The sequence below is a fragment of the Sarcophilus harrisii genome, chromosome 5, assembly GCF_902635505.1.
Source record: "Sarcophilus harrisii chromosome 5, mSarHar1.11, whole genome shotgun sequence".
Taxonomy (NCBI): Eukaryota; Metazoa; Chordata; class Mammalia; order Dasyuromorphia; family Dasyuridae; genus Sarcophilus; species Sarcophilus harrisii.
This window is the reverse complement of record NC_045430.1, coordinates 202159251-202183729: the sequence shown is the minus strand read 5'-3', so window position 1 is coordinate 202183729 and position 24479 is coordinate 202159251. Positions and strand designations below refer to the sequence as shown.

General features: G+C 31.8%; 1 protein-coding gene across 15 annotated transcripts in view; it reads left to right on the top strand.

Moving 5' to 3' along the window:
* The window catches only part of KMT2C (lysine methyltransferase 2C), a 242261-nt gene that overhangs the window by 91397 nt on the left and 126385 nt on the right, over window positions 1–24479 (top strand). For 12 of the 15 annotated variants that reach the window (XM_031939470.1, XM_031939472.1, XM_031939482.1 and 9 more), the window contains 5 exons: window positions 468–609; window positions 3367–3567; window positions 7032–7177; window positions 8504–8613; window positions 17178–17340. In XM_031939470.1, coding sequence (XP_031795330.1) covers window positions 468–609; window positions 3367–3567; window positions 7032–7177; window positions 8504–8613; window positions 17178–17340 — 762 coding nt within the window. The remainder of the gene's footprint in view (window positions 1–467; window positions 610–3366; window positions 3568–7031; window positions 7178–8503; window positions 8614–17177; window positions 17341–24479) is intronic. The other 3 variants (XM_031939483.1, XM_031939481.1, XM_031939475.1) reach the window with 1 other exon arrangement.

Genomic DNA, 24479 nt, shown 5'->3' with positions numbered 1-24479 from the left:
TCCACCCCAGCTTTTTTAGCACCTTCCATATAAAGTTACTATGCCTAGTTACTTAAATATTATCTCCCCCTATTAAATTGAGATAATCTTAAAGAGCAGGGCTGTTCTGACATTTTGAAAATATTGTTATTGCTTAGAACAGTGCTTCACATAAACCTCAATATATACTTATTGGTTGACTAATATAAGTGGATGAAAATATTTTGCATATAATTTGGTGTCAGTGATAGAAGTGATATTTCAGGATTTCTTTGGGGGGAAAATCCTTTTAAAAATAGACATTTTCTTTTTTGGTTAATTTGTTCTCGGAGACAAATTTGAAATTTGTAGGTAAGTAATTTATGGTTAATTCTTTACTAGCAGAATTATTTTATTCAAAGAATGCAGATAAATTTAGAAAAGCAAGTTTATCTCAATTACTTAAATAATTAGAGAAAATAGAATCTTGTGTCTGTTTTCTATTTCAGCAGAAGTCAAAGAACAATCTGCAGAAGAGGATGGTGATACAGAAGTGGACAGCAATAAGCAGCTAACACCAGCTCTCCAGCGTTCAGTATCTGAGGAATCTACAAGCTCTACTGTTTCTGTTGGAGTAGAAGCTAAAATCAGGTTAGATGGACGATTCATGCAGTAGGACTAAATAACAAAGTAATGTTTTGGGGAAAGTTAACTGAGTTGTATAGCAAGAAGTGTTATTTTGGGAGCATGATTATAGGAGAAAGTAGAAATTCTTTGAAAACTTTGAAATTGGGCAACTACTAAATATGGAAGAGTCCATTAGAGGACTCATGGCTGGGAGCATTTTGGGAAAATATGGGCATTATTCCTGGTTATTAAGGAGGAAGGCATATTTTTGGGCATTGCTTTTAATTAGCAGGAAAATTATTAAGAGACTCTTTGGTTATGTGTGACTTGTTTGTAAGCTTAAAAATTTTTTTTATACTGGTTGATTTTAGAAAATAAATTTTTTGAAGATAAGAGCAAAGATTTATAGCTGAAAAGAAATTTCGGGGACTTTTCTCCAAATAACTTCTTTGAATTTGAGTGGTATGGCCAATATGATAATTAAAAACAAATAGAGGGGGATAGTAGAACTTGACTTAGCATGTAAATAACAATTTTTAAGTACTAAAATGAAATGAACTTTTATCTATCACTGTCAGTATTCAAATAAATTTTTAATTATAGGTCAAGCATGCTATACAAAGAAAATAATTTCACAAGTACAGTGCTTGACCCATTGGAGAATATGTATTGATTGAAAGTACTAGGTAATTACCATTATGCCTCAGTTATAATTTAATTTAGTTTTCCTCTTTTTTCTAGTTTTCTCATTGATTTAGAAAATTAAGTTTAATTTTTTTGCCCTTTAGAAATGAATAAATAATTATTACTGATATTTTATATGGTAAGCTCCCAATTGTGCTTCACAGATTGTCATCTTGTCATTTTTGATAGCAGTAGTGTCTACTTCATTTGCATCTCATTCTGTTTTTTGGATAAAGTTATTTCTTTTAATTGGTATTGTATTAGTTTCAAAAGAAAAACAAAATGTTAAACAGTTTCTTAAGAAGATCAGAGTGATTCTGTTAGCTTTTGCTTATCTTTATTTTCATAAACATGTATAAATATGAGTTCATAGTTTGGGTTAGCTTTTCCTTTATTGAATAAAGTCCCACCTTTTCTCTTCTTCCACTGATTTAATATAACCTTCCTCTCCTTTAAAAAAAAAAATAGCACAATACTGTTCCTCATGTTCCTTAGGTTTTTGCAAGTATTAATAATTGCTGCTTACAAGAATTAGTCTGCAATCACTTAATAAGGATGTGATTGGCACCAAACATTGTATTAGAAACTGAGAGGACATAGCAAAATTGAGATTTCCTGTCCTCAAATAGTTTAAATGTATTTGGGAGAGAAATATGTACAATATCTGGAAACTAATATATTAGTAAGAAAGATTGGTCAGGAAAATGGTTCATATTGAAGTACAAGCTTTAGTGTAGTTTTAAAGGAACCTTGAATGTTAGGGAGAGCACGTTTTAGGAATGAATAAAGGCCATTATAATGGCATGGAGAATGGTCATGGGGTGTCATGTATGAAGAGCAGTAGGAAAGTTGAATTGACATACCAGAGAGAATGTAAAAGGAATTTAGGCAACTAACTGAATAGGGCTGAAAAGATTGATTGAGGCCTGGTTGTAAAAGGTTTTAAATCCAAAACAAATTTATATTTGACCCTAGATGTAATAGGAGAACTGCAGGATATTAATTGACTTACTTGCTTTACTTTTATATATTAAATGTTTGAAGCTGGTTTCGCGCTTATTCTCTCCCAGGTCCAGTCCTCTAATTCTCTCTGCTACCTAGTTGCCTTTTGATAGAGCAAAGGATAATAACAAAGAGTAAGTTCAGTGAGGGAGAGAAAAAGGGAGGAGAACCAAAAGATAACAATAGTGCAGAAATTCAGAGAAAAGGCTATATATCTAGGAAGTAAAAATAGTCTGTGTCAGAGGTTAATGGAAAACTCTTGAGAAAAGATAAGACCATCAGATTTTGGAAATTAAGTAATCATTTTTTTTGTAGCTTTGGAAAAAAACAGGTATAGTTGAATTATAAGGTTAGGCATATTGCAGAAGAGTAAAGAGTGAGAAAGGTGTAGACAACAAATATATAGATTTTTCTAGGTTTGTGAAAGAAGAAAGGGAGAATGATAGCTTGAGGGTATGGGAACTTTCTCATTCTTCATTCCTCCCCCAAAGTAGAGCGTTTTGTTAGATAGCTGGGAAGGAAGAGATAGATTGGGAAAGTTAAAGAGATTTTAAGGGTGGAGATGCATAAGTGAAGATAGGATGACTTAGAATAAAGATTGATTTTAGACATAAGTACCTATAGCCCTTTTCATCAGAAATTTCAGTAAAAGAGGGGAAAATGGTGGGTATTAAGGGATTGTGAGATATATAGAGGGAGAGGTAGGTTTATGTACATTCAGAGTCATGTTTTATCTTTTTTATAATTTTGTTGAAATTTCCCATAAAATATTTAATATTGTAGATTACTTTTTTTTTTTTTTTTTTAAACATGGAACAATTAAGCATTAACTGTAGAGACTGGTTGAACTTGATATGATGTTCTCTACCATGCTTTAGCATTTATCTTGTGAAATGAAATTATTAACTAATTTATTGAGTGGGTTGTCTGTGTGGCCCTTGGTGTAAGTGTGTGTATGTATGTGTGTATTATACTGGCTTAGGTTCTTATGGGGTTCTTGAAAACAGATTTTTGTCCCTATTTCTCCTTCCCCCCAATACCTCCCCCCCCAAAAAAAAAAAAAAAAACACTCACCTGTTACATTTTTTCTATCAGTGAGCAACTATGCGCTTTTTGTTACTGTGGTGAAAGAAGCTCATTAGGACAAGGAGAATTAAAACAGTTTAGTCCAACACCAGAATTCATCACAACTTGGAAAAAGCAGCCTCTGAACAAGAAAGATATCGGGGACAACAGCGATGGAACCAGTGAAAAAATACAAAACGCAGTGCCACGTAAACAAAGAGGACAGAAGAAGTAAGTTAAGATTTTTGCAAAGTTTGTTGACATCATTTTTTACTTCTTGTTTTGCATGTATTTGTGTATCTCTGTGTGTGCTCATACACAAAAAAATGTGTTCTTTGCTAACCGTTTTTGCTCTTTCATCACTTTAGTCTTTTCTCAATTTTTTTTTTTAAATTAAAAAAAAATCCCTTCACTGCCTTTTGACAAACTAGTCATAATCACAAACAGCCAAATAACTAAACTGAAGTGTAAAGGTTGTTAAATTAATTGAATGGGTAGAGATCAGTGAAGCTGACATTTTAAATGGTAAAGAGATAAAATTGATCATGAACTGTTTCTCCTCATCCTCTCCTTCCACTTTTAATTTTTATTAAATAGAACATTTTAATACGCAGAGAACTGCTTTGTGCTTGATGATTGTAATATTTGATGAGCTGTTTTTTGTATTCTATCATAATACAGTGCTGTGTATGTTTTTGTTTCATAGGTATACTATAAATTCCTTATTAAAATGTTAGTGGAAGTAAATAGGAAGTTTTATGACAGTCATCTTACTGTTAGCATATAGATTCCATTGAACTATCTGATTCTATAGATGTATGTAGCCTGTGATACAACTCAAAATTAATTTGGCTTAGAGTAACTAACCAGCTCTTTTCTTTTAGCATGATGACCTAATCATCACCAAGTGCTGTGCTGAGTAACATCCAAGCATAAGTACTAATTCAGTATTGGTGTTTATCATTGTCTGATTGGTTTCTAGCTTTGGACTGCTGTCAGCACCAGAAGAGAAGTAATAAATGAAAGTTTTTTTTAGAGTGTTCCATACAGAAGTAGAAAAGTCCTCATGAAAATAAAGTGGCATCTAGATTCACATTTGCTGTAGCAATGTATATTATGGGTATTAGAAATTATTCAGTCTTCAGATAGGGTATAGTTTATTTATAAATACTAGTTCACTGAATGACAATATGACTGAATGACAATAGCTGCTTCATCTAGAAATATTAAGCTGTTAGTATATATCAGAAAGGCGTTTGGGGTGGAGTGCGAGGGCACTACTGAGCCTTGTTTTTAATTAATCAACAAATAATAAGCATCTGCATGCCAGGCTCTCTACTAGTTGCTTTTCACAAAAGATATTTCTTAGTTAAGAACTAAACAGAATTACTAGAACTATGTTCAGCTAAATAGTATATAAATAGAAGAAAGTATATATTATATAGGTTATACTTCTGAAATTAGACTTGAGAGATTGTTTTGCCCAATATTCATTAACAGATGAGATTCAGAAAAGGAAAATTGTGTCCATGATTAGGTAAGGATCCAGTTGTTACCTTGCTTAAGATCACTCACTAACTGATAATCTTTGGATTTTTACCTAGATACTTAAATGCCAAATTCAGCGTTCTTTCTGCTTTTTTAAGAATGGTTACTAATGTAATTTTAAAAATGGCATTATTATACAAATTCCTATTAATTTATAATGCACTTGATCTTTCTATATAAATTTGATTGTATCTTTTGTGTGAATGCATGTGTAATATCATTTACTTGTGGTTTGTCTGTATCTATAAGGAACTTGTAGTTTTACTGTTTGTTTTTTAAATTTATATAAAGTATAATATTATTTGATTCATATTATCGGATAGTTGTAATTTTTGGCAAGACTTTGTAGGTAACCTGATACAACTTCCTATTACAGTAATTCATTCTTTTTCCTATTATTTTTTTTATCTATGAAGCAGTACTTTATATTTTTATGGTGAGTCGCCTGAAAAAGTCAGTTGGAAAATAAGGAATTGATGAGAAAAGGAGTGTGGAATATTCCGTATACCATCACTTTTGATCTAACTCTTTCCCTTCCCCTTTTAAAATTAAGATTTTTTTTTTTTTTTGGTGGGGAGAATGAATGGGGAAAGAGCAATAGTGAGAAAATAAAATGTAAAGGTTGAATTGCATTCAAATTAGTTACTTTATAATTTTTGTGAGCCCTTGTAGAAATAAATGATTGACTCATGGAAAATTGGTTTGTCTATTTATTAAAATAGTCTTTATTAAAAGTGCCATAATGATCTTTAAAAAAAAAAAAAAAACTCAGATACAATATTTTTTAAAATACTTGATTTTCCCCCCCAATACATATATAGACAATTTTTAACATTCAGACTGTTCTTTCTCTAGAAGTGGATGGTATTTTTCATCATTGGGCTCTTATAATTGTATTGGATCATTACTTTCTTTGTTGTTCTTGAACTTTTGCTTCTTAAATGAGTTTTTTCCTAGTTCCATAGAAAGATAACTTTTTTTTTTTTGTTAATGTGGTATCATACTGAATAAGTAAATTAATTTAATAAAATTGCCATTTTTATGATATTTGCTTTCCTATCCATGAGCAATTGGTATTTTTCTTAGGTCCAGTATTAATATAGTGGTTACCTTCTTGACTTTTGATATGTAATAAAATAGTGTAATGATTGGTAAAGAAAAACATGTTAATCGAAAAAAAAAATTACTTGTCATGAGTAGTTATCAAAAGCTTAAATAAGGTACAAAATGAAATTTTTATAAGTTGGAATTTTTTATGTTTGTAGATTAAACTTTTGAACTTGTATAATTTAGTTTTTAAGAAAAGTTACTTGATTAATGCTTGTCTTTGATAGGTTATTTATGTTGAGAATATTGATGGATTGTCCATATTGTGGGTGGGATTTGTTATTACATTAAATGGGATGCTATGTTAATCCCAGTATAGTTTTCAGGATTTAATATTAAGTGCTGTGATTTTCATCATATTTAAAAAAAAAACTTTAAATATGAAATAAGTGAAATTTTATGGTTTTGGAGCATAACAACATTTGTACTTGGTTCATCATTTTGGGTTTTTTGTCTCCATTCCTCATTTCCTGAAAATGGCTTATTAACAACATTATAATTTTTTCTGCTTTTAAAAGGAAAACCACTTTCAACATTTTACTCTAGTTTTATTTTTGTTGGATTTTATTATCAGTAATAATTCTGTTACATGAAGATGCACTTGCTGTTCTCCCTCTCCCCCCTCTCTTCTCTCCTTTTCCTTTCTCCTCTCCCCCTCCCCCCTCCTCCCTCTTCCCCATCTCCCTCCTTTTCTCTCTCTCTCCCCCTCCCACTTCCCCCTCTCTTACCTCTCTTCCTTTCCTCCCTCCCTCCCTTCCTAGTATACTTTTTAGTATCTCAGATGGGGTTTATGGTCCACATTTTTTGTTGCCACAGTATTTCAACAGCCTTGGCTCTTAAGAGAGGTGTTATTTTTAGACAAGTCAGTTCACTTTTTAATACCTCATTTTCCTCAGCTACAATACCTTCTTTATAAAGTTGTTGTGATTATCATTTGTGAAGATTTGGGACTAGTGATCCATACATAGTAGGCACTAAATCAATAGATGCTAGTTATTCCATCATCATTATGACCTTATATTTCTTTTTTACTTTCACAGAGAACGATCTCCTCGACGGAGTGTAACATGTGTAAGTGTAAGCACCCAAACTGCTTCAGATGATCAGACTGGTAAATTGTGGGACGAACTTAGTCTGGTTGGCCTTCCAGATGACATTGATTTCCAAGCCTTATTTGAGTCTACGGGTAGGAACATTTTGATTTGCCCTATGATTTATGTTGAATTTCATTACAGAAATAATCTTCTATTATAGAAAGTATAAGTACTTATTTCTATTAGTGAGTGAAGTCCCAGTGAATATAAAGAAACAAACTAATTCATTAATGAATTATTGTGCTTAATTCAGTAAATCATGTGTTCAGTATTTGATTTGCTATTCAGATCTAAAAGTCATGTATTTTTTGGATATTTTACTTTAATCTTGGTTTTTATAGTATATGCCACTTTTTTTTCTCTGTCAGTAATATAGTTTTAATGTTACTTCTAACTTGTCCCAAATTACTTATGGGCAAGAATTATATTTTTCATCCCATCTGCCTCTTTTAGTCTGATACTTTCAAAACTGACTAATTAGTATTTACCAATTAAATGAAGTAGAAAGTTGCTTTAGTGAAATATTTTAAGTTATGGTATTCTTTTTATTTCTTACTTGACTGCTGAGTTCTTCAAATGTTGTAGTAGTTAGTTTTTAACATTGCTTATTTGAAATTCAAGAGCTGATAAAACTTGCAAATTTAGAAAGTTTAAGCTAGTCATGGATATTTTTCTTTAAAAGTTTGTAAATAAACAGAAAACATGCTTGCACAGTTAGTGGCAAGGGAAACTTGAATTTAATTTGAACAAATGTTAAATGAGTATAAGTTAATACTGCAGTTTATATTTTAGTCAAATAACCATGTGAATGATCTGGAGCTGAATTTGTAACCTTGGCAATCAGCTAAAATGAAACAAAAAATTTTACAGGTATCTCCATGAAGCTAAAGTAAATGTAACAAATTTCATGCAGTAAAATGTGTATGTTAAATTCGTCTCATACCCCTGTAGCCTTTTGACTCTTACTTTACTTAGAATTATAACAGACTTTACTATTTGTCAGCTGATTTCTAGAGAGTAATATTCATGAGTAACAAGCAACAGCAACAGTAGACAGATTAATGTGATAGGTGATAACTGTAACATAGCAATTTGAGTTTTTTGGTGTGAGAACAAATAGCTCTCTATACCTGGCTCTATTGTGTCAAAGTGCACTAATTTTTTATATATATATAGCTTAGCCATCTGTAAGAAGTTAATTTAGGCTTTGTATTGAGTAAGTGAATACACACATACACACACACACACACACACGAAATCTTTAAACACTTTGTGTTAACCTAGCAGATTTACTCAACTAGAACACTTATTTATTGTTTTGAGTGTTTGAAGTCAACTTGATCTGATATCAGTAGGATATAAAGTTTTTACTTTACCACTTGTTAAATTTTGAAGAAATTTTACTTAAAACATTTTAGGTCATTTTTGGGCTCATCACCGTTGTGCAGAATGGTCTCTGGGAATATGCCAGGCTGAAGAACAGGCATTAATGAACGTGGACAAAGCTGTTGTCTCAGGGAGCACAGAAGTAAGTTGACAAAGCAATTAACTTACTAAAATATTTTCATTGTAGCTTTATTTGTGACCAAACAATATATTCTTATTATGATGATGATGATAAATTGTTTTATTCTGCATGTAATTTTTATTTAATTAAGTATAATAAAACATGTATATATTTGTATGTGTGTGTATGTGTGTGTGTGTATATATATATATATATATCTTGTTAGACAATTTACAATTCATTTTTGCCTTTTGATTTCGTGCCAAAATGTCATTTTACACATTCTGTATTTTTGTAAAAGCTTCTACTGTGATTTTCAAGTATTTTCTAAATCAGTACAAGAATCGCTGAACTGTCTGAAATCTATAAAGACAGTTATTTGCTTATTTGCATTTGAAGATGTGTTTGCTATTAATCAAATGGCTATATCTTGCAAATGGAAAAAAGAGAATAGCAAGTACATTAAAAATACACAATTTGGATCCAAAGCTGCAATGAATAAGGGTAAAAGTTTTTAATATATTGGCGAAAATTTGTAGGCTTTATGTTGCACTATTCAGATATTTAATGAGAAAACATTTGTTCTACTTGATTCTTGGTCCAAGGTCAGAGATCTATGCTCCTTTCTGATGTTTTGATGTCTTATTTCTTAGCTACAGATATCAAGCCTTTAGTCTCTTTTGAATGGCCTATTGGGCACTTCAAATTGGATATCTTGCAGGCATTTTAAATTCATCATGTCCAAAACAGAAGTCATTATCTGTCTCTAGAAACCCATACCTCATCTGAATTTTGCTACTTTAGTTGAAAGTACCACTGTTTTTTGTGGTTTACAACCTTAGATTTAGCCATGACACTCTCCCATATCCCTGAACCTTAATCCTCATGCCTGTACTACTCTGTCCTTAGGGATCAAATTTGACGGGTGTTCTTCATTTTGTTTAATTAGTCTTTCTATCTAATACATTGTTCAACAACTGTATTAGAGTTCTTTATTACCTTTCATTTGAATTCTTATGAAATCCTTTAATTTGGTCTTTCTCTAGCTCAAGTCTCTATTTTTCATTCCATTCTCCATACAACTGCCATTGTTTTTTTTTTTTTTTTTTTTTGGGGGGGGGGGACAGATTTTAAAATCACTCATTTCTTTCAAAGCTGTCTGTTTCCTCCTTTGCTTACTTTCTATCCACTAATTACCTTGTATTTACTTTCTGTATTCTTATATGTCTACTTAACACAAATCTTCTGGTAGAAAATGAACATGTGTCTGCTAAGCACATGTAGTAGATAACTAATATGAATTTTTATTTATAGAATAATTTTGTTGGTTTTGACATAGCATATAAGCTTTATATTTTAAAAATTTGATTTACTTTAACTTTCTGCTCCCACTTTCTAGTTTCATTTTCCCTATCTCAAGGAAAGACGTAAGATACATTATAGCTATATGTAGTTGAATAAAATTAGTTAACATTGCTATTTAACAGGGAATTTTGTTGTGGTTTTAAGAGAGAAGATAATTTTTGACTGATGGTTATTCCTGCAATATTGTTACTGACTAGCAATATTCCTAATTTTGGAGTTGTTGCTCTCTCTATCCCCGGCAAAAGATGGAAAATTATGGGTATGGAAGAATGAGAGATAATGCAGTTCAAGGGTGTCTTAGTTCTAGGTGATTACATATTTTCTAATGTGAGTAAGGCAATCTGGGCTTACTACATAAATCACAGAGGTAGCTTTTATGTAAGAGGGTTAGTCTAATTTTATTATTATTGACAAAATTTCTGTAAAGTTGCTATTTATATATATGTTTATATTATGTGATATTTAGGTTGTTATGGCATAATTATTCTTGTACTTTGTAGTCTAGGCAAACCCTCTCCTCCTTCCCCAATTTCTCACACATGACTTTCAGGGATAAGTCTCTGTTTTGACATTGGTCATCTTCCATGTGTCTTATATCTTATATGCATGTGTTAACATTTTTTTTTTTTTTCATTTTGTTTACTGAATTGGGTATTGATGAGAATTTTTTTAAGAAGAGAAAATTTGATACCCATATTAATATAATTATAACAGCTTATTTTATGACAGAAATAGAAACTAGGAAAATATCCATTAAATGGAAAATGTCCGAAAAAATGTAATGAGAACTATTGTTCTCTAAGAAATAACAAAAGACTTTCATGAACTGATGCAGTGAAGTATTCAGAACAGTAGCATTAGCTTTGTAAAGAAATTTAACTGAAAGGATTAGAAACATATAATAAAGGATTAAAATGTGATAATCTCAAAATATAGAGTAAAATGTGATTTAAAAAACTTTGCTAGTGGGAGAATTTATTTTGCTTGTCTATTTCTATTTTTTTAGGAGAATTTAAAAGAGGGGAGGCTATTTACAGGACTCTCCACTCCAGGGATTAAGGAGTTATTGAAGAATTTTAAAAAAATACATAGAAAACTGAAGGAAGGCTAGAAGGTGAAAAGCTACTGTGCAGATTTTATGTTGACTTACATCATTAAAAAGCAAAGTAATTCACTGTTTTGGGTTGAACATTCTTTTTCTTTTTTTGTTTTTGTTTTTGTTTGTTTGTTTGTTTTGTTTTTAAAAGCTATATGAAACAGAACATTGTAAAGATGGATTAAGGCCGCCATGGCCAGGATGGGGTGGGACAGTGATGGTGGAATCTGGAGAAAAGTCATTATTATGCAGTGGATCAATATTTGTAAAGAAATTGACTTGATTGAAATGAGGATACTACAAGTTTTAGAATTTTAAACCTAATGACAATGTTTTGTCTTCCTCATTTCAATTCCTTTATTTGAATAATCAGATGATGACCCTATGTCTGCAAAGAGGGGGAAATAATCCACATCTAAGTTTTGAATTTGCTTTAATAAGTGCCAGGTACTGCACTTTATACATTTATTTTGTTTTATAATTCCAACTAACCTGGGAGGTTCATGTTATTATCCCTATTTTATAGGTGAGGAAACTAAGGCAAATAGAAGTTATGTACCTTGCCCAGGTTCCCACACAATATTTGAAGTCAGATTTGGATTTGAGTTTTCCTGACTCCAGACCTGGTGTTCTTCAGTATTATACTAGTCTCAAACATATTTTGTGTTTTCTCCAACTTTATATTCTTTTCTTGATAGGTACTTTATTTTCTTTATGTTTTGCCTTGCTATCTATTTCAAAAATCCAAACCAAATTTTCGCTCTCCTTTTTAAGCTTTTCCAATTTTCTTCCTCCCCCACCCAAATTGTTAGTGGTTTCCATCCTGACCTTAAAAGCATTTTTTGGGAGGTGGGTTTGGAGGGAGGGCAGAAGGTCAGAGTTAAGTGATATGCTGAGGGTTCGCCTGATTTCCTGACAGTTTAAAAGCACTTTTTCTTCTTTGTAGGACTAATTATCCTATTCTCTTATTTTTAGACTGTGATCAATTGATTTAATTATCGGAGGCTACCAGCTTTCTACCCATTGGCACTTTTGTTTTCTGTTTAATTAATTTTTGGGGAAATCCTTTTTATTCATATTAAAGCTTTTGACCTTGAATTATTTAATGTAAGCAATGTCTGCTATCTTTCAGAAAATATTCTTGAATTTGTTTTTGCATTTTGCTTAATTTATTTATAGCTATATTCTTTGACTAGATTGACAATCTAAAAGTTTAATACTATATGTGATTTTAAAATACAGATTTTTTTTAGCTTGCAGTTGATGGATGATTATAAAAAGCTTTAGTGTTAATGTTATTTCTATGTATTTAAGGATTTTTTTTCTTCTAGTTCTCCAAGATTAGTTTATCCTGGCATAGTCATGTTTGTGAAAAACTGATTTTCAAAGTCCAGACTTAAAGGAGGTTCCTTGGAGGCCATTTAAAAATTCATTTTGAGAAATTCTTTTCAGTAATTGTTTCTCATAGGGAATTTGAGTTGCTTTCTAGTGTAAAAGAGCCTTTGTTGGTTCCTTAGATGATCTTTTGAATGATAACTAGTAGCTTTAAAAACTTTAAATGGCAACGAATAACTTACTTGTTTGCCTCCTCCTCACCTCCCCCATTAATTTTTTTTTTTTTTTTCAATTTTAAGCTGGTTCTGGATCATTTTTTGAAAAGATGGGAGAAACAGCATGTTGTGTGTCCGACATTTGTGTTGGAATTTGTCAGACTTGGGTCCAAATTCTACCTATATCAGAATTAGTAAAGAAACATGAGCAGTTTGTTAGTTTGTTTATTTTTGTGAGAGTCTTAAAGGATGCACGGATATTTAGCATCAGAACTAGAATGAGACTTCATTCTTCATTCACAAGCCAGAGCTATTTTGCTGCTGTTACAGGTCTCTTTTATTTTATTGTTACTTTTAGATTATGTGATTATTTGTAGTTTTTTTCATTTTTTGTTTTAAATTAGGGACTTGGTAAATATATTGATGAGAGAGAGACAGACAGACAGACACAGACATGGTTTAATAAAACTCTGTATGTCTACCCCCAAAGATTATTTAAGTCTAAACTTTGAAGGGTTGCTTTACAAAATATTTTCCAAATTCACATTTTTACCAGTTGTGTATTAATATGGCTATTGGTTTCTTTCTTTTTTTTTTTTTTTTTTTTAATCGTCTTCACTATTTTTCTGGGTGTGACAAAAACCTTGGATGTTTATATATTTCTTTGATTATCAGTGATTGGGATTTAGTAGTTAAAGGTCATTTGGGAAGTTATATAAAAGGAATGGCTACAATTTGCTATCAGTCGCCTCCTATGTGCCAAGTATTATTGTAAGACCTGTATAAATATAATCTCATTTGAGCTTTACAATAATCTTCTGAAGTAGGATCCCATTTTATGGAAAAGTGTAGAAAGAAGCTAAGTGATTTGTGCTGGATTATGTACCTTGTCTGAGGTAGCATTAGCTCCGTGATTTCTAGTTCTTCTATCCATTCTCTGTGGCCTGTAGCTGAGAGAAGAGTTTCATTTGAGTGGTGGGGTTTGAAAGCAATTATATATGGATTATATGGATTGGAGGTTTAAGAATGCAGTTAATTTGTATATGTGACTCTAAGAGTTTTCTTTGAAAGAAAAAGAGACAATTCTTGGAAGATATGGTAGAGTCCTGTGAAGGGGGATGGGTGTGTTAAGCATTGTGGAAGTGTGGAAATATTAGTATGACAAAAGGAAAAGACTGCAGATTGGAGAACTATGCATAAACTTCTCTGGTTATTGGGATTGAGCAGAAGCTGAAGAATTGACCTCTGCAAAGTGAAGATGTATCTCTTTATCAGAGATGTGAACAAAAAAATGAAGATTTGAGCATAAGGTAGAGGATTTTGAGTAGTAAAGAACTATAGTGAATTTAGAATTATTGTGTTATTTTTTCCCCCCTCCCCTTTGCCTGTATTAAATAGAACATGAATGAGATAGAGGGTAAGATAGGAAGAAGAGCGGTTTCAGAATTTTCATTTATGTCATGCTATGCTAAGTATACAAAGAAAAGTAAAAAAGTCTCTTTCCTCAAGGAATTTACTTATCTAATGAAGGTGGAGCAAGTTTTTAGTTATACTTATGTCTGTGGCAGGAATGGATTTTCTTGATAGCTTTGGAGGTGGATGTGATACTTAATTACACCTTGTTAATGTATTCTAAGAACCTAAATATGGTGGCTATGTTTGTATTGGAGAGGAAGATTGTGAGCTAAGTGTGAAGCACCTTAAGAAATCAGAGATCTGGCTGGTATTGGTTGACCCCCCCCCCCCAAAAAAAAAAAAAATAATCATAGTATATGATAACTCTTGGAATAAACCACAAAAAAAAGGGAAAGTTTCAATCTGTAAGAGTGGCTGAGAGAGTCTGGAAATGTGAAAGCAAGGCATTATACTTGCTTTCTTTTTTAGCCTAGTATTTATAGTTGTTTAGAGAACTAATAAAGTAGAAATTTATGCAAGAAAAAAGGGCCTGTTTTTGTATTAATGAAGATACAAACAGTTTTAAAAAAAAAAAAAGAAAGAAAGAAAAAGAGGTCTGTGATTGAGGGCTTCCAGAAGGTACTAGGGAATGTAAAGTAGAAGAGAATGTAAAATATGATAAGGATGAGTTTTATACTGGGGGGAAACATCAGATTTTATCTGATTGAGGAAGTGCTGGAAGAATTGCAGTGATAAGTAAGAAAAATCTGAAAAATTTCACTTGTACATGTGAGCGCATGTGCGTGGACAGCCACCCACCCCTTGTAATATAAGAATGACCAGATTGATTGGCTGGCTTTCCTGACTTCTAATGTCCTGTAATATGTGGTCAGTACAGTTTCTCTCAACTTGTAGAAACTCCTTTTATACTTCAGAGCCTTTTGGCAGGATAGAAATGCTATTAGTGTTATTTGAGGGTTTAGATAGTAGAGTCTTGTCAGACCCTTATAATCTATATTGATTTTACTTTCCAAAATTATGTAGCATTCTTTTGAAATTTTTGAAATTCATCTTGCAATTAATCATGCTCTACCTTTTAACATTCTTTGTGTTGTGTTATTTTTCTTGGATATTAATAGTTGCTTAATTTTTCATGAATCTTGCAAGTTCGTTAACAGAAGTCCATAATTTGTATCACTTACAGCTATTCTGAGTTCAGAGATAGAATAGGTGTGAATCAATGATGTGTGTTTGTGTCATAGGCATGTCAAAAATCTTTTGATTTTTTTTTTTAAGAATAGATTTTAAAGTAGCTTTTTATTCTATTATTTATTATTCCATAAGCCATTTTTCATGTCTGGTGTCTTTGAAAAAAGGTCAAAAAGAATTCCAGATATTCTAGTCCTAAATTTTTGGATTGTTAATTAGTACATTATATGTAACAGATTTCCCTTCCTTTATGTATGAGACTGTATGGACTATAAAAAAAAAGTCAGTGATTCTCAGAGTAAGGAAAAGCAAAAAGGGATCTGTTAGGATCTTTTGAGCAAGAGCATCTTCCATCTGACAAAAGTTTTTGTTAGCAAAAGGGGGGGGGGAGGACAAAGCATAAACTCCAGGATCATGAGATTAAATAGAACAGAAGGAGTCCTTCCTCCCCCCCCCCCCCCAAAAAAAAAAAAAAAAAAAACACCCAAAACAAAACAAAAACAAAAAGCCTTTTCTCCCATTGTTTCAGAGTCCTGGCTTACATTTTAATTTCCACAATTAATTCCACAATTCTAAATTCCAAAATCTGTCCCAGAAATAAGACTATAAATCAACAATAAACTCTTAATTTAAATTTCCCTAAAGAACTGCTATACAAGCAGATATCTTTGGATAAGAGAAAATTCAAAGCCATATCATCTTTAAAAGAAGTACTTAAATGCTAATTAAGAGATGGTGGGAAATAGGAGGGGGGACAAACTTGCAACTTTTTAGTAAAGCTCTATTTGTTGACTTTCTATAAAGTCTCAAGCCACAGTAAGTGAAGATTAAGGCTATATTCCCATGACAATATCTTCATGCAGTTAATTCCATACAATTAGATACCAGCTGCTTTTTGTTACCTATGTAGTTGCTGTAAAATAAGTTTGAAGGGTTCAATTAATTGTAGTTAGAGCATTATATCAGGCTTTTAGCATCTTTATATGGTATATAAATTGGGTATATTTTCTAGTCCTCAAAGCAGTTAGAGATTTTCATTCTCTTAGGATAGTTTTTGTTACAAATGTAATTTAACACTGATGTTTGTAAAATGAAATAGAAGGCAGAGGTTTAGTTTATATCTGTTTCATTATTTCAGTTATTAAATTGATTTTAAATATATATATTACCACTTTTGGTTTCAAGTCATTTATTCGATAATTACTATCTGAAATACACAGGCTTAATTTAAGCCTGTAGAAAATGGAAATTTGAATAAGAAATGTGCTGTCAAGTTGCTTCCCTCTCTCCAGGGGAATGAAATCAAAGTGAAAAAGTGTCTTTGCATCTTGTTAAAGGTTTTGGGTAAAAGAATAAGCTTATGTTTGTATCATATCTAATGATCTACATATATATATATATATAAAATAACCCTTTGGGGTAGATAGTTCATGTATTGTTTATACCCTTGGTCACAGTATCCTTGAAACATTCTTTCAGATGTTTATTAGCTGCATTCAAGATGCTTTAGCAATGGACTTTTTGTTGTTGTTGTTGTTGTTTGTTTTTGTCAGGCAATTGGGCTTAATTGACTTGCCCTGGGTGACACCACTTGGAAGTGTTAAATGTCTGAGGTCGAATTTGAACCCTTCCTGACTTCTGGACTGGTGCTTTATTGCCTGCGCCATCCAGCTGTCCTTGCAATAGAATATTTAAAATAATTTGTTGTTGTTGCTGTTTATTTAAACAAGTTATAAACATTTGTCCTTTATTAATTTTTTAAAATGGGGATGCCATCAATAACACTGTTGAGCCCCTAGTAAAATTATCCCTGATCTGAAGAATCATTCCTCTTAAATTCTTTTGCATAGGTACTGGAGATTTAGTTCTTAATTTGTTTTAGTGATAGCTTGAAAAGAAGTGATTCTTTCTAGACCTCTAATTTTAAGTGTTTGTCAAAGTTTTAAAAGTCTTTTCCCTCCCACTTTCAGCGATGTGCATTTTGTAAGCACCTTGGAGCCACTATCAAATGCTGTGAAGAAAAATGTACCCAGATGTACCATTACCCTTGTGCTGCTGGAGCAGGCACTTTTCAGGATATCAGTAATTTCTCCCTTCTTTGTCCAGAACACATTGACCAAGCTCCTGAAAGATGTAAGTATATTATATATTATAGATATAGAGATATTTACAAATTCATTTACTTAAGCAAAAATGTTTCATATTGCCATCTGTAATTGTGCTGGTTGTGTGAAAATTGATGTTATGACTTTAGAAAAAATTTGGAATTGGCAGTTATTTTAGAAACAAATGTGGTATTGAAAGTTGTAGGTTCTTTATTATTTCAAAAACATTAAGACCTCATATATATATTTACATCATTTTCAGTATATGTATTTTCAGAATAGTTATCAGAATAGTATTTGTACTTTTTTCTAGTCTTTTTACTTCTTAAGATACATATTTATTGAGTTACTATTTATTCCTTTACTCACACTCACTATTGATAGCTTGCTTTGTTTCCATTCTTTTAAATCCAACACAGCTACATGTTTGAGTAATGCTCAATTGGAAGTAGCTGAAAGTATAGTAATTTTTTTCACAATTATATAAATTCTGTTCTTCTAATCTAGCTAGAACAATTTTGTGAGACTAAATTGTAGTAAACTCTAGATAATGTGTATTTAACTTTTAAATTGCTTTTATAGAACTATAAAGAATAATGCTTTATTGTTTGTCTACTTTGATTTGATTAGAAATTATTAATTAAATCTTGAGACTTTTCCATGTAGCACTTCTATGAATTCTTGAAAATAAACAAATTTCCTTTACAAATGTTTTACTTTTATCTATGATTAGTTTTAAAAATTTTATCAGTTGTTTGTATATCTTCTGTTACATATATAGATATATGTATGTCTATATCTATCCGTGTATAGGTATATATATGTGGTGTGTGTGTGTAGGGAAATTTTTTGTGTTTTCCAGTTGCATTCAATTGATTGTACCCTATAATATTTTAATAGTAGGACCATCTACAAGTTAGCATAATTAGTTGATTTCTGTTGTTTAAGAAACTATTCACTTTCATTATGCATTAAATATAATTAGCTAACTAGCTGCCTCCATGTACTGAAGACCCAGAGATAGAATAATATTCTCCCACATATAAACTCACAGAGACATAAACATTTTCTTGAATTGGCAGAGTTCTTTGACTTTTCTCATCTAGGAAAACAGATTAATAATCACATTGACCTGAAAATTGACTAGATTTTGCTTCCTGAATGGTTTTTTTTTTTTATTACTAGCTGAGGCAGTTGGGGTTAAGTGACTAGCCCACATAGCTAGGCACTGTTAAGTGTCTGAGGTCAGATTTGAACTCAAGAACTCCTGACTTTAGGGTTCGTGATCTACCTAGTGCTCTACCTAGCTAGCCCTATAATTATTTTTGACAAAACAAACAGAAAAACAACTTAAGGAAAAGTTTACGTGTCTTTGGAAAGGAATCTCTACGACATGAAAAACTCAGATTTTTTTAAACATGTCCTATTCACTTTGTTTTTCTAACTGTAATGTTTAACCTATTCTCACTGCTCTCTTATCCTTTCCCTCATTGGAAATATATGCTGTCTTTCTATTACCTTCTTTTTTACATTAGGTAATTTTAGCACTTGACTCAAAATTTTCATCTCTTGTTTTCCTCCTTTCATTCTTGGTGATATTTGCTTTTACATTATCTCTCATATAGGCAGCTCAGTCATGAGGAGTGATTAAATTCCTTGTTCTCTTGATGTCAGTGATTCAGCCTCAGTTATATGAGGATGATAAATCTAAGATTTCTTTTCAATACTGTCTACCATCACACTTCTGGCACATATGCTAAGAATAGTTTGTCATCTATAGGAAAGCTAATCATTTTATTCCTCCTACTGTAATGCCAGAGAAACTGAGCAAGACAGAGATTTAAGAACAATTCAATAGTTCATTAAATAGGAGAGATTTACTGGGACCAAATGGATCCATGGTCATAGAAGGCTGAGTGAAGATTGAACAGAGAATCTAGCCCTGAGTATCAGGACAGCTAGATTTTTATAGGATAACAAGAACAATGACATAATGGGGGAGATATCTGGATGAGGATAACCTAATGGGAGGAGGCATCTAGGATGACACAATGGAAGGAGGTACTGGAGAGGTTACTGATATTCCAATGATGTCTAAAATGGATAGACCTTTATCCTGTCAAACATTAAGAAAGAATGATTATAGCCTAAAGATATAAAACCTTTATCTCATCAAACATTAAGAGGGAAAGATTATAACCTGAGGCAGAGTAACTAAATAGGACAATTGGAGAAACTGAGTCAGGACATTAAAAGGGAACTGGGGCATAACACTACTTTTTAATCTTTTAGTCATTGACTCTTCATGACTTTCTTGACCTACCTCAAAATTTTTGATTCCAACATCAGTTTCTTTAAGACATAATGATGCCTTTTCTGTTATTCCATCATCTTATTTACCTGTTTTCATCATCTGTGTCATCTATCATGCAATCCTCCAATATTGGATCTCCTAAATCATTCCTGGTAATCTTAGGTATTGCTAATTTAAGCCTTACCACTGGATGAGTTCCATTACAAAATTATTCAGTCTGATCTTTGCTATTGCCCATCTAAAAAAATCTATAAAGAAAATCAAGAGCTAGTTAGGTTGTCCTTTTTCATTTTCACACATTTATTAAAGGCACTTCTATTTATCCTTCAAATGTCCCAGTTTGAAAGTCTGAGGGATTTAGAATTTTTTTTTTTTTAATATCTTCTTTACGTATATTTTTCTTTTCATTCCTTCTTACTTCACCTTATTCAGAATGCAGGCCTTTATCATTCATAAGGCTGTTTTTAGTTCAGCATTCTGCATTAGATTTGTAGCTAATAGTTAACTTAGCTCTTACAGTTTTCTTTTTTTGAATTATCTCAGTTTATTCTCTGTACTATGCTAGTATTATCTTATTCTAGATAAGGAAAATAAAATTGAGAGAAATGAGGTGCTCAAGATCTTAAAGCTTTCCAAGTATCTAAAAAAAAAAATATTTGAACTCGGTTCCTTTTGAATTAAATCTAGCATTGTCCATTACTTAAATTAACCTTAGTGTACAATTATTCTCTCTCCTTCCCACATATTATATCCCTTCCATAATACCAAGTCACATTGTGTATGACATTGTCATTTTAATCTTCATACATAATTTTTATATTACTTTTTCCTATGAACTTAGTATGATCTCTGTTGTATTTAATTGACTGAGCTATTAAGAAGGACTAGTATATACAGTGATCATGTGTTCAGAGTCCTTGGAAATTATTAATATGCTACCAGAATGTCAATTATTGGTGATGATTATAATGTCATAGTAAATTAATTCTCCTGATGACCATTTAAAGGCCCCTTGTTCTCATAATTCTTTTTATGGGATTTCCTAAAGTTTTCTTGAAAAGAAGATATATTCTGGAAAGTTATACCAATTTGAAAAGCTTCAATAAAATCCTTAATAAGGGAATACTATCATCTTAGCCAGGTGGCATTTTAGCACATATTTCTGCTATAGTATCAACACTACCACTATTGCAACTTAGTACTACTTCTTATTCTCTTTTCTGGTTTTTCTCTCCCTCCTCCTATTAATGATTTATATAGCATTTTATTGTGTGCAAACCACATTACAAATTATATATCATTTGATCCTCTCAGTATCCAGGTAGGCAGTATTATTATCTCTGTTTTGCAAATTAGGAAACCTGTGGGAAGTCGAATTTGTCACATGTCCAGACTGACTTTGAATTAACTTCTTCAGGACTCTTAATCTACTGTGTTTTATATCTCTGTTGCTTGTCATTTAATTTATATCATCATCAACAAATGAGGATTATGTAGAATATTTATTCTTGAATTATTTCCATAATATTTTGTTGTAGCAAATCAACTTTTGTACTTTTAAATCTGTAGTAAAAAGATTAGAGGATCAATTTTGAGACTGAGTGAAGGCCATTAGCCTTAATTCCAAAGATAGAATTTTAATTGAAATTTTAAGGAAGCTTGGGAAGAATATTGGGTGGTGAGGGAGGAGTGGTTCAGGCTTAGAAATGAAAATCTTTTGGAATCATCAGATGCAGTGTCTTTTCTGAGTAGCAGGAAGGAAACTAGATCATAAAGTAGGTGGAATTGAGTAAGGTTTTTAGATGAATTGCAAGGTCCAGGAATACACAGAGAGTTCTGGAATGGTGGTGAGAAAGAAAAAGATAGCGGGTAAAGGAGAAAGAATGCAAATATAGAAAATTACTATGGGAAATCTGAGGTTTGTCTTGAGAGGAAGATTCTGAGATCTAAAAAAAAAAAAAAAAAAGGTTCTCCTATCCCAAAGAGTAAATATTAAATGGTTACTTAAAAAATGAAATTATAGAACTCAAAAAATTTTAAAAATCAAATGAAGCAGATGGAGGAAAATATTTTAAATTTTTTTTTAAAAAAGTACAATCTAAGAAAAAGAAGATTTTGAAAAGAAAATCAACCAACTAGAAAAGGAGAGGCAGTATCTTCAGGAAGCAAATGACTCTTTGAGAATTAGAATTGTACCAGGGGAAGCCAGGGATTAATGATAAAACAAAATATAAAGAATGAAAAAGTTGAAGAGAATGTAAGACATCTCATAAGAAAAACAATAGATCAGTAGATGATGATAGATTAGGAAGAGAAAACATTATAAGGCTAGTAATGCAAGAAATAATCAAAGAAAATTATCCTGAAGTAAGTAAGTGTGTGTGTGTGTGTGTGTGTGTGTGTGTGTGTGTATACAAAATATATATCTGTGCTTAATTGTAGGCTGATTGGGAGGATTGGTAGGGAGTAAAAAGGGGGGGGAAGGGAATAGAATAAAATAAAAAGTGTGCAGTCCAGAACAAATGAAAATCTACAAGGAAATAAAGAAAAGATGGAGAGTTCTGAATACAGCATCTTATATTATTATACATGTTTTTTTTGAAAAAAAATTATTGCTGCATATTTTGAATCCTTTAAGCTGAGCATGTGCCACATTTTTTTCTTCTATTTCATTTTTAAATCTTGTATTTAAATTTTAAATACATAAATGCATTTTTTTAAACAAACAAACAAACAAATAAATGAATGCATTATTTAGAAAGTCTAGGACAGTGGACAGATTATGAAGTGCTTTGAATATCAAACAGATCCTGGAGGTCTTGGGGACTGCTGGAGTTAACTGATCTTTGGCAAGATTAATTTATTATACTTGTAAGTTGATTTGAGGATTAAAAAGACTGAAGAGGAATTGAGGTTATGGAGATCAATTAGACAACTCTTATAATTTATAAGACTTGCAATGATGAGATGCCCTACTAGTTGCAGTCACAAAGGAGAGAATGTAGCATATATGAGACGCATTGTAAAGGTAGAATGGTCTCGAATTGACAGCAATTTAGAGTGAGTAAGCAAGAGTTAAAAGAGGCCAGAATGTTGCCTGGGTCTTGATTTTGTAGGGAAAAATAATGAAGTTAAAAAATTTTGTGAATCTTAAAAACAACAACAACAAATAAACAAAAACTTTATGCAGATATAAATAAGAAAAATAATTCAGACACTTTTAGGTTACTTTTTTAAACCTATAAAATTCAATGAAAATATAAACAAGTAAAAACATATATACACATACATCTAAAACATTAATATGGGTGACATATAATGTAGATTTCTCTTTTGATTTAATCTTTTTTGATGTTAAAGGACAATGTTACTACCCCTACTTCCCCTCCCTCCATTTCTACTGCTGATCATTGTTATGTGTAATCTTTTTGTTTCTTATTCCTGCTAAATCTTTTACTTTTCTTCTATCCCCACTCTTATCCCAAGAGTCCTTTCTTTTTATTCTTTCCCCCACCTTTTCCTTCTGTCTTTATCCTATTCCCATTAACATATACACCTAATCACACTCTATATATTCTGCTATACCCTACCTTTCCCTATCCTTTCTCCTTTTATTTCTTTATAGATTTTGGAGGGTGTTACATTCTTCTGAGTGTGTGCATGCACACATATATATGCATGCATGTGTGCATGTACATATGCCTGTATGTTTGTATTTATGTATATATTGTTCCTCTTTAATCTGTAGCAATTCAGAACTACCAACTCTTCTCCATTTGTTTCCTGTATGATTCTTGCACTCATACCTCATTCGCATAATATAAATACTATTTTTATATTTTCTCATGTGATTTTGCTTCTTTAGAGTCACATGATAGTCAGCTCTCCCTCAGTCTTTATTTTGGACTACCTACTTACTAATGATAATCTTGGGCATATGGTTTACATTTCAACATATAAAACATAAACAGTTATTGAGTCCTCTGAAATTAGTTTTTACTGTTGTCTTTTATGTCAGATTTTCAGAGTTCAGTTTGTTTTAACAAAATCCTGAAAATCTGATAGTTCATTGAATGTTCTCTCCCTCCTGCCCTCCCCCTTCCCTCCTCCCCCATTCAATATTATACTTAATTTTGCTGGATGTAATACTTTTGTCTGTAATTAGTTCTTTTGATATTGATATACTATTCCAAAACTTGCAGTCTTTCATGAAACTGCTGGAAAGGTAGGGTAGTTGTAGTTGCAGCTTGATTTATGGGGTTTTGTTGTTGTTGCTTGTAAACTTTTTTCATTGACATGAGGTTTTTGAAATTTAGAACTTATATTCTTTTCAGATTAATTTATTTCCTGTATGTTTTCCTTGTGGGAGCTCTTTCAGATCATGATCAATGTATTTTTTTCCCCCTATTTCTACTTTTTCCTCTTGTTCTATCAGTTCAGATAAACTTTCTTTAATTATTTGTATTAGGATTCTTTGTGGATTGTATTAGGATTTCATAGAAGAAAGAATTGTAGAAAGCCAAAAAGTTAACTTCCCTTGCTAATTAAAATTACACCAAGTAAAAGTTTTTAAAAAGTTAAAGGGGAGATTTATAAACTTCAAGGGAAAACAAGACAGCCGATTAGAGATTGCTTTTTTACCAGGAGAGAGGCCCTTCTTCCCTCAATATTTTTTTAAAAAAATCTTTTTCTTTTGTGAGAGTTGGGCTTAAGTGAGTTTAACAAAGTCACACAACTAGGAATTGTTATATGTCTGAGGGGGGCTTTGAACTTAGATCCTCCTGAATTCAGGTTCAGTGCTCTAGGCACAATGCCTTGTAGCTGCTCCTAAAGAATCGGTTAAAAAAATCAAG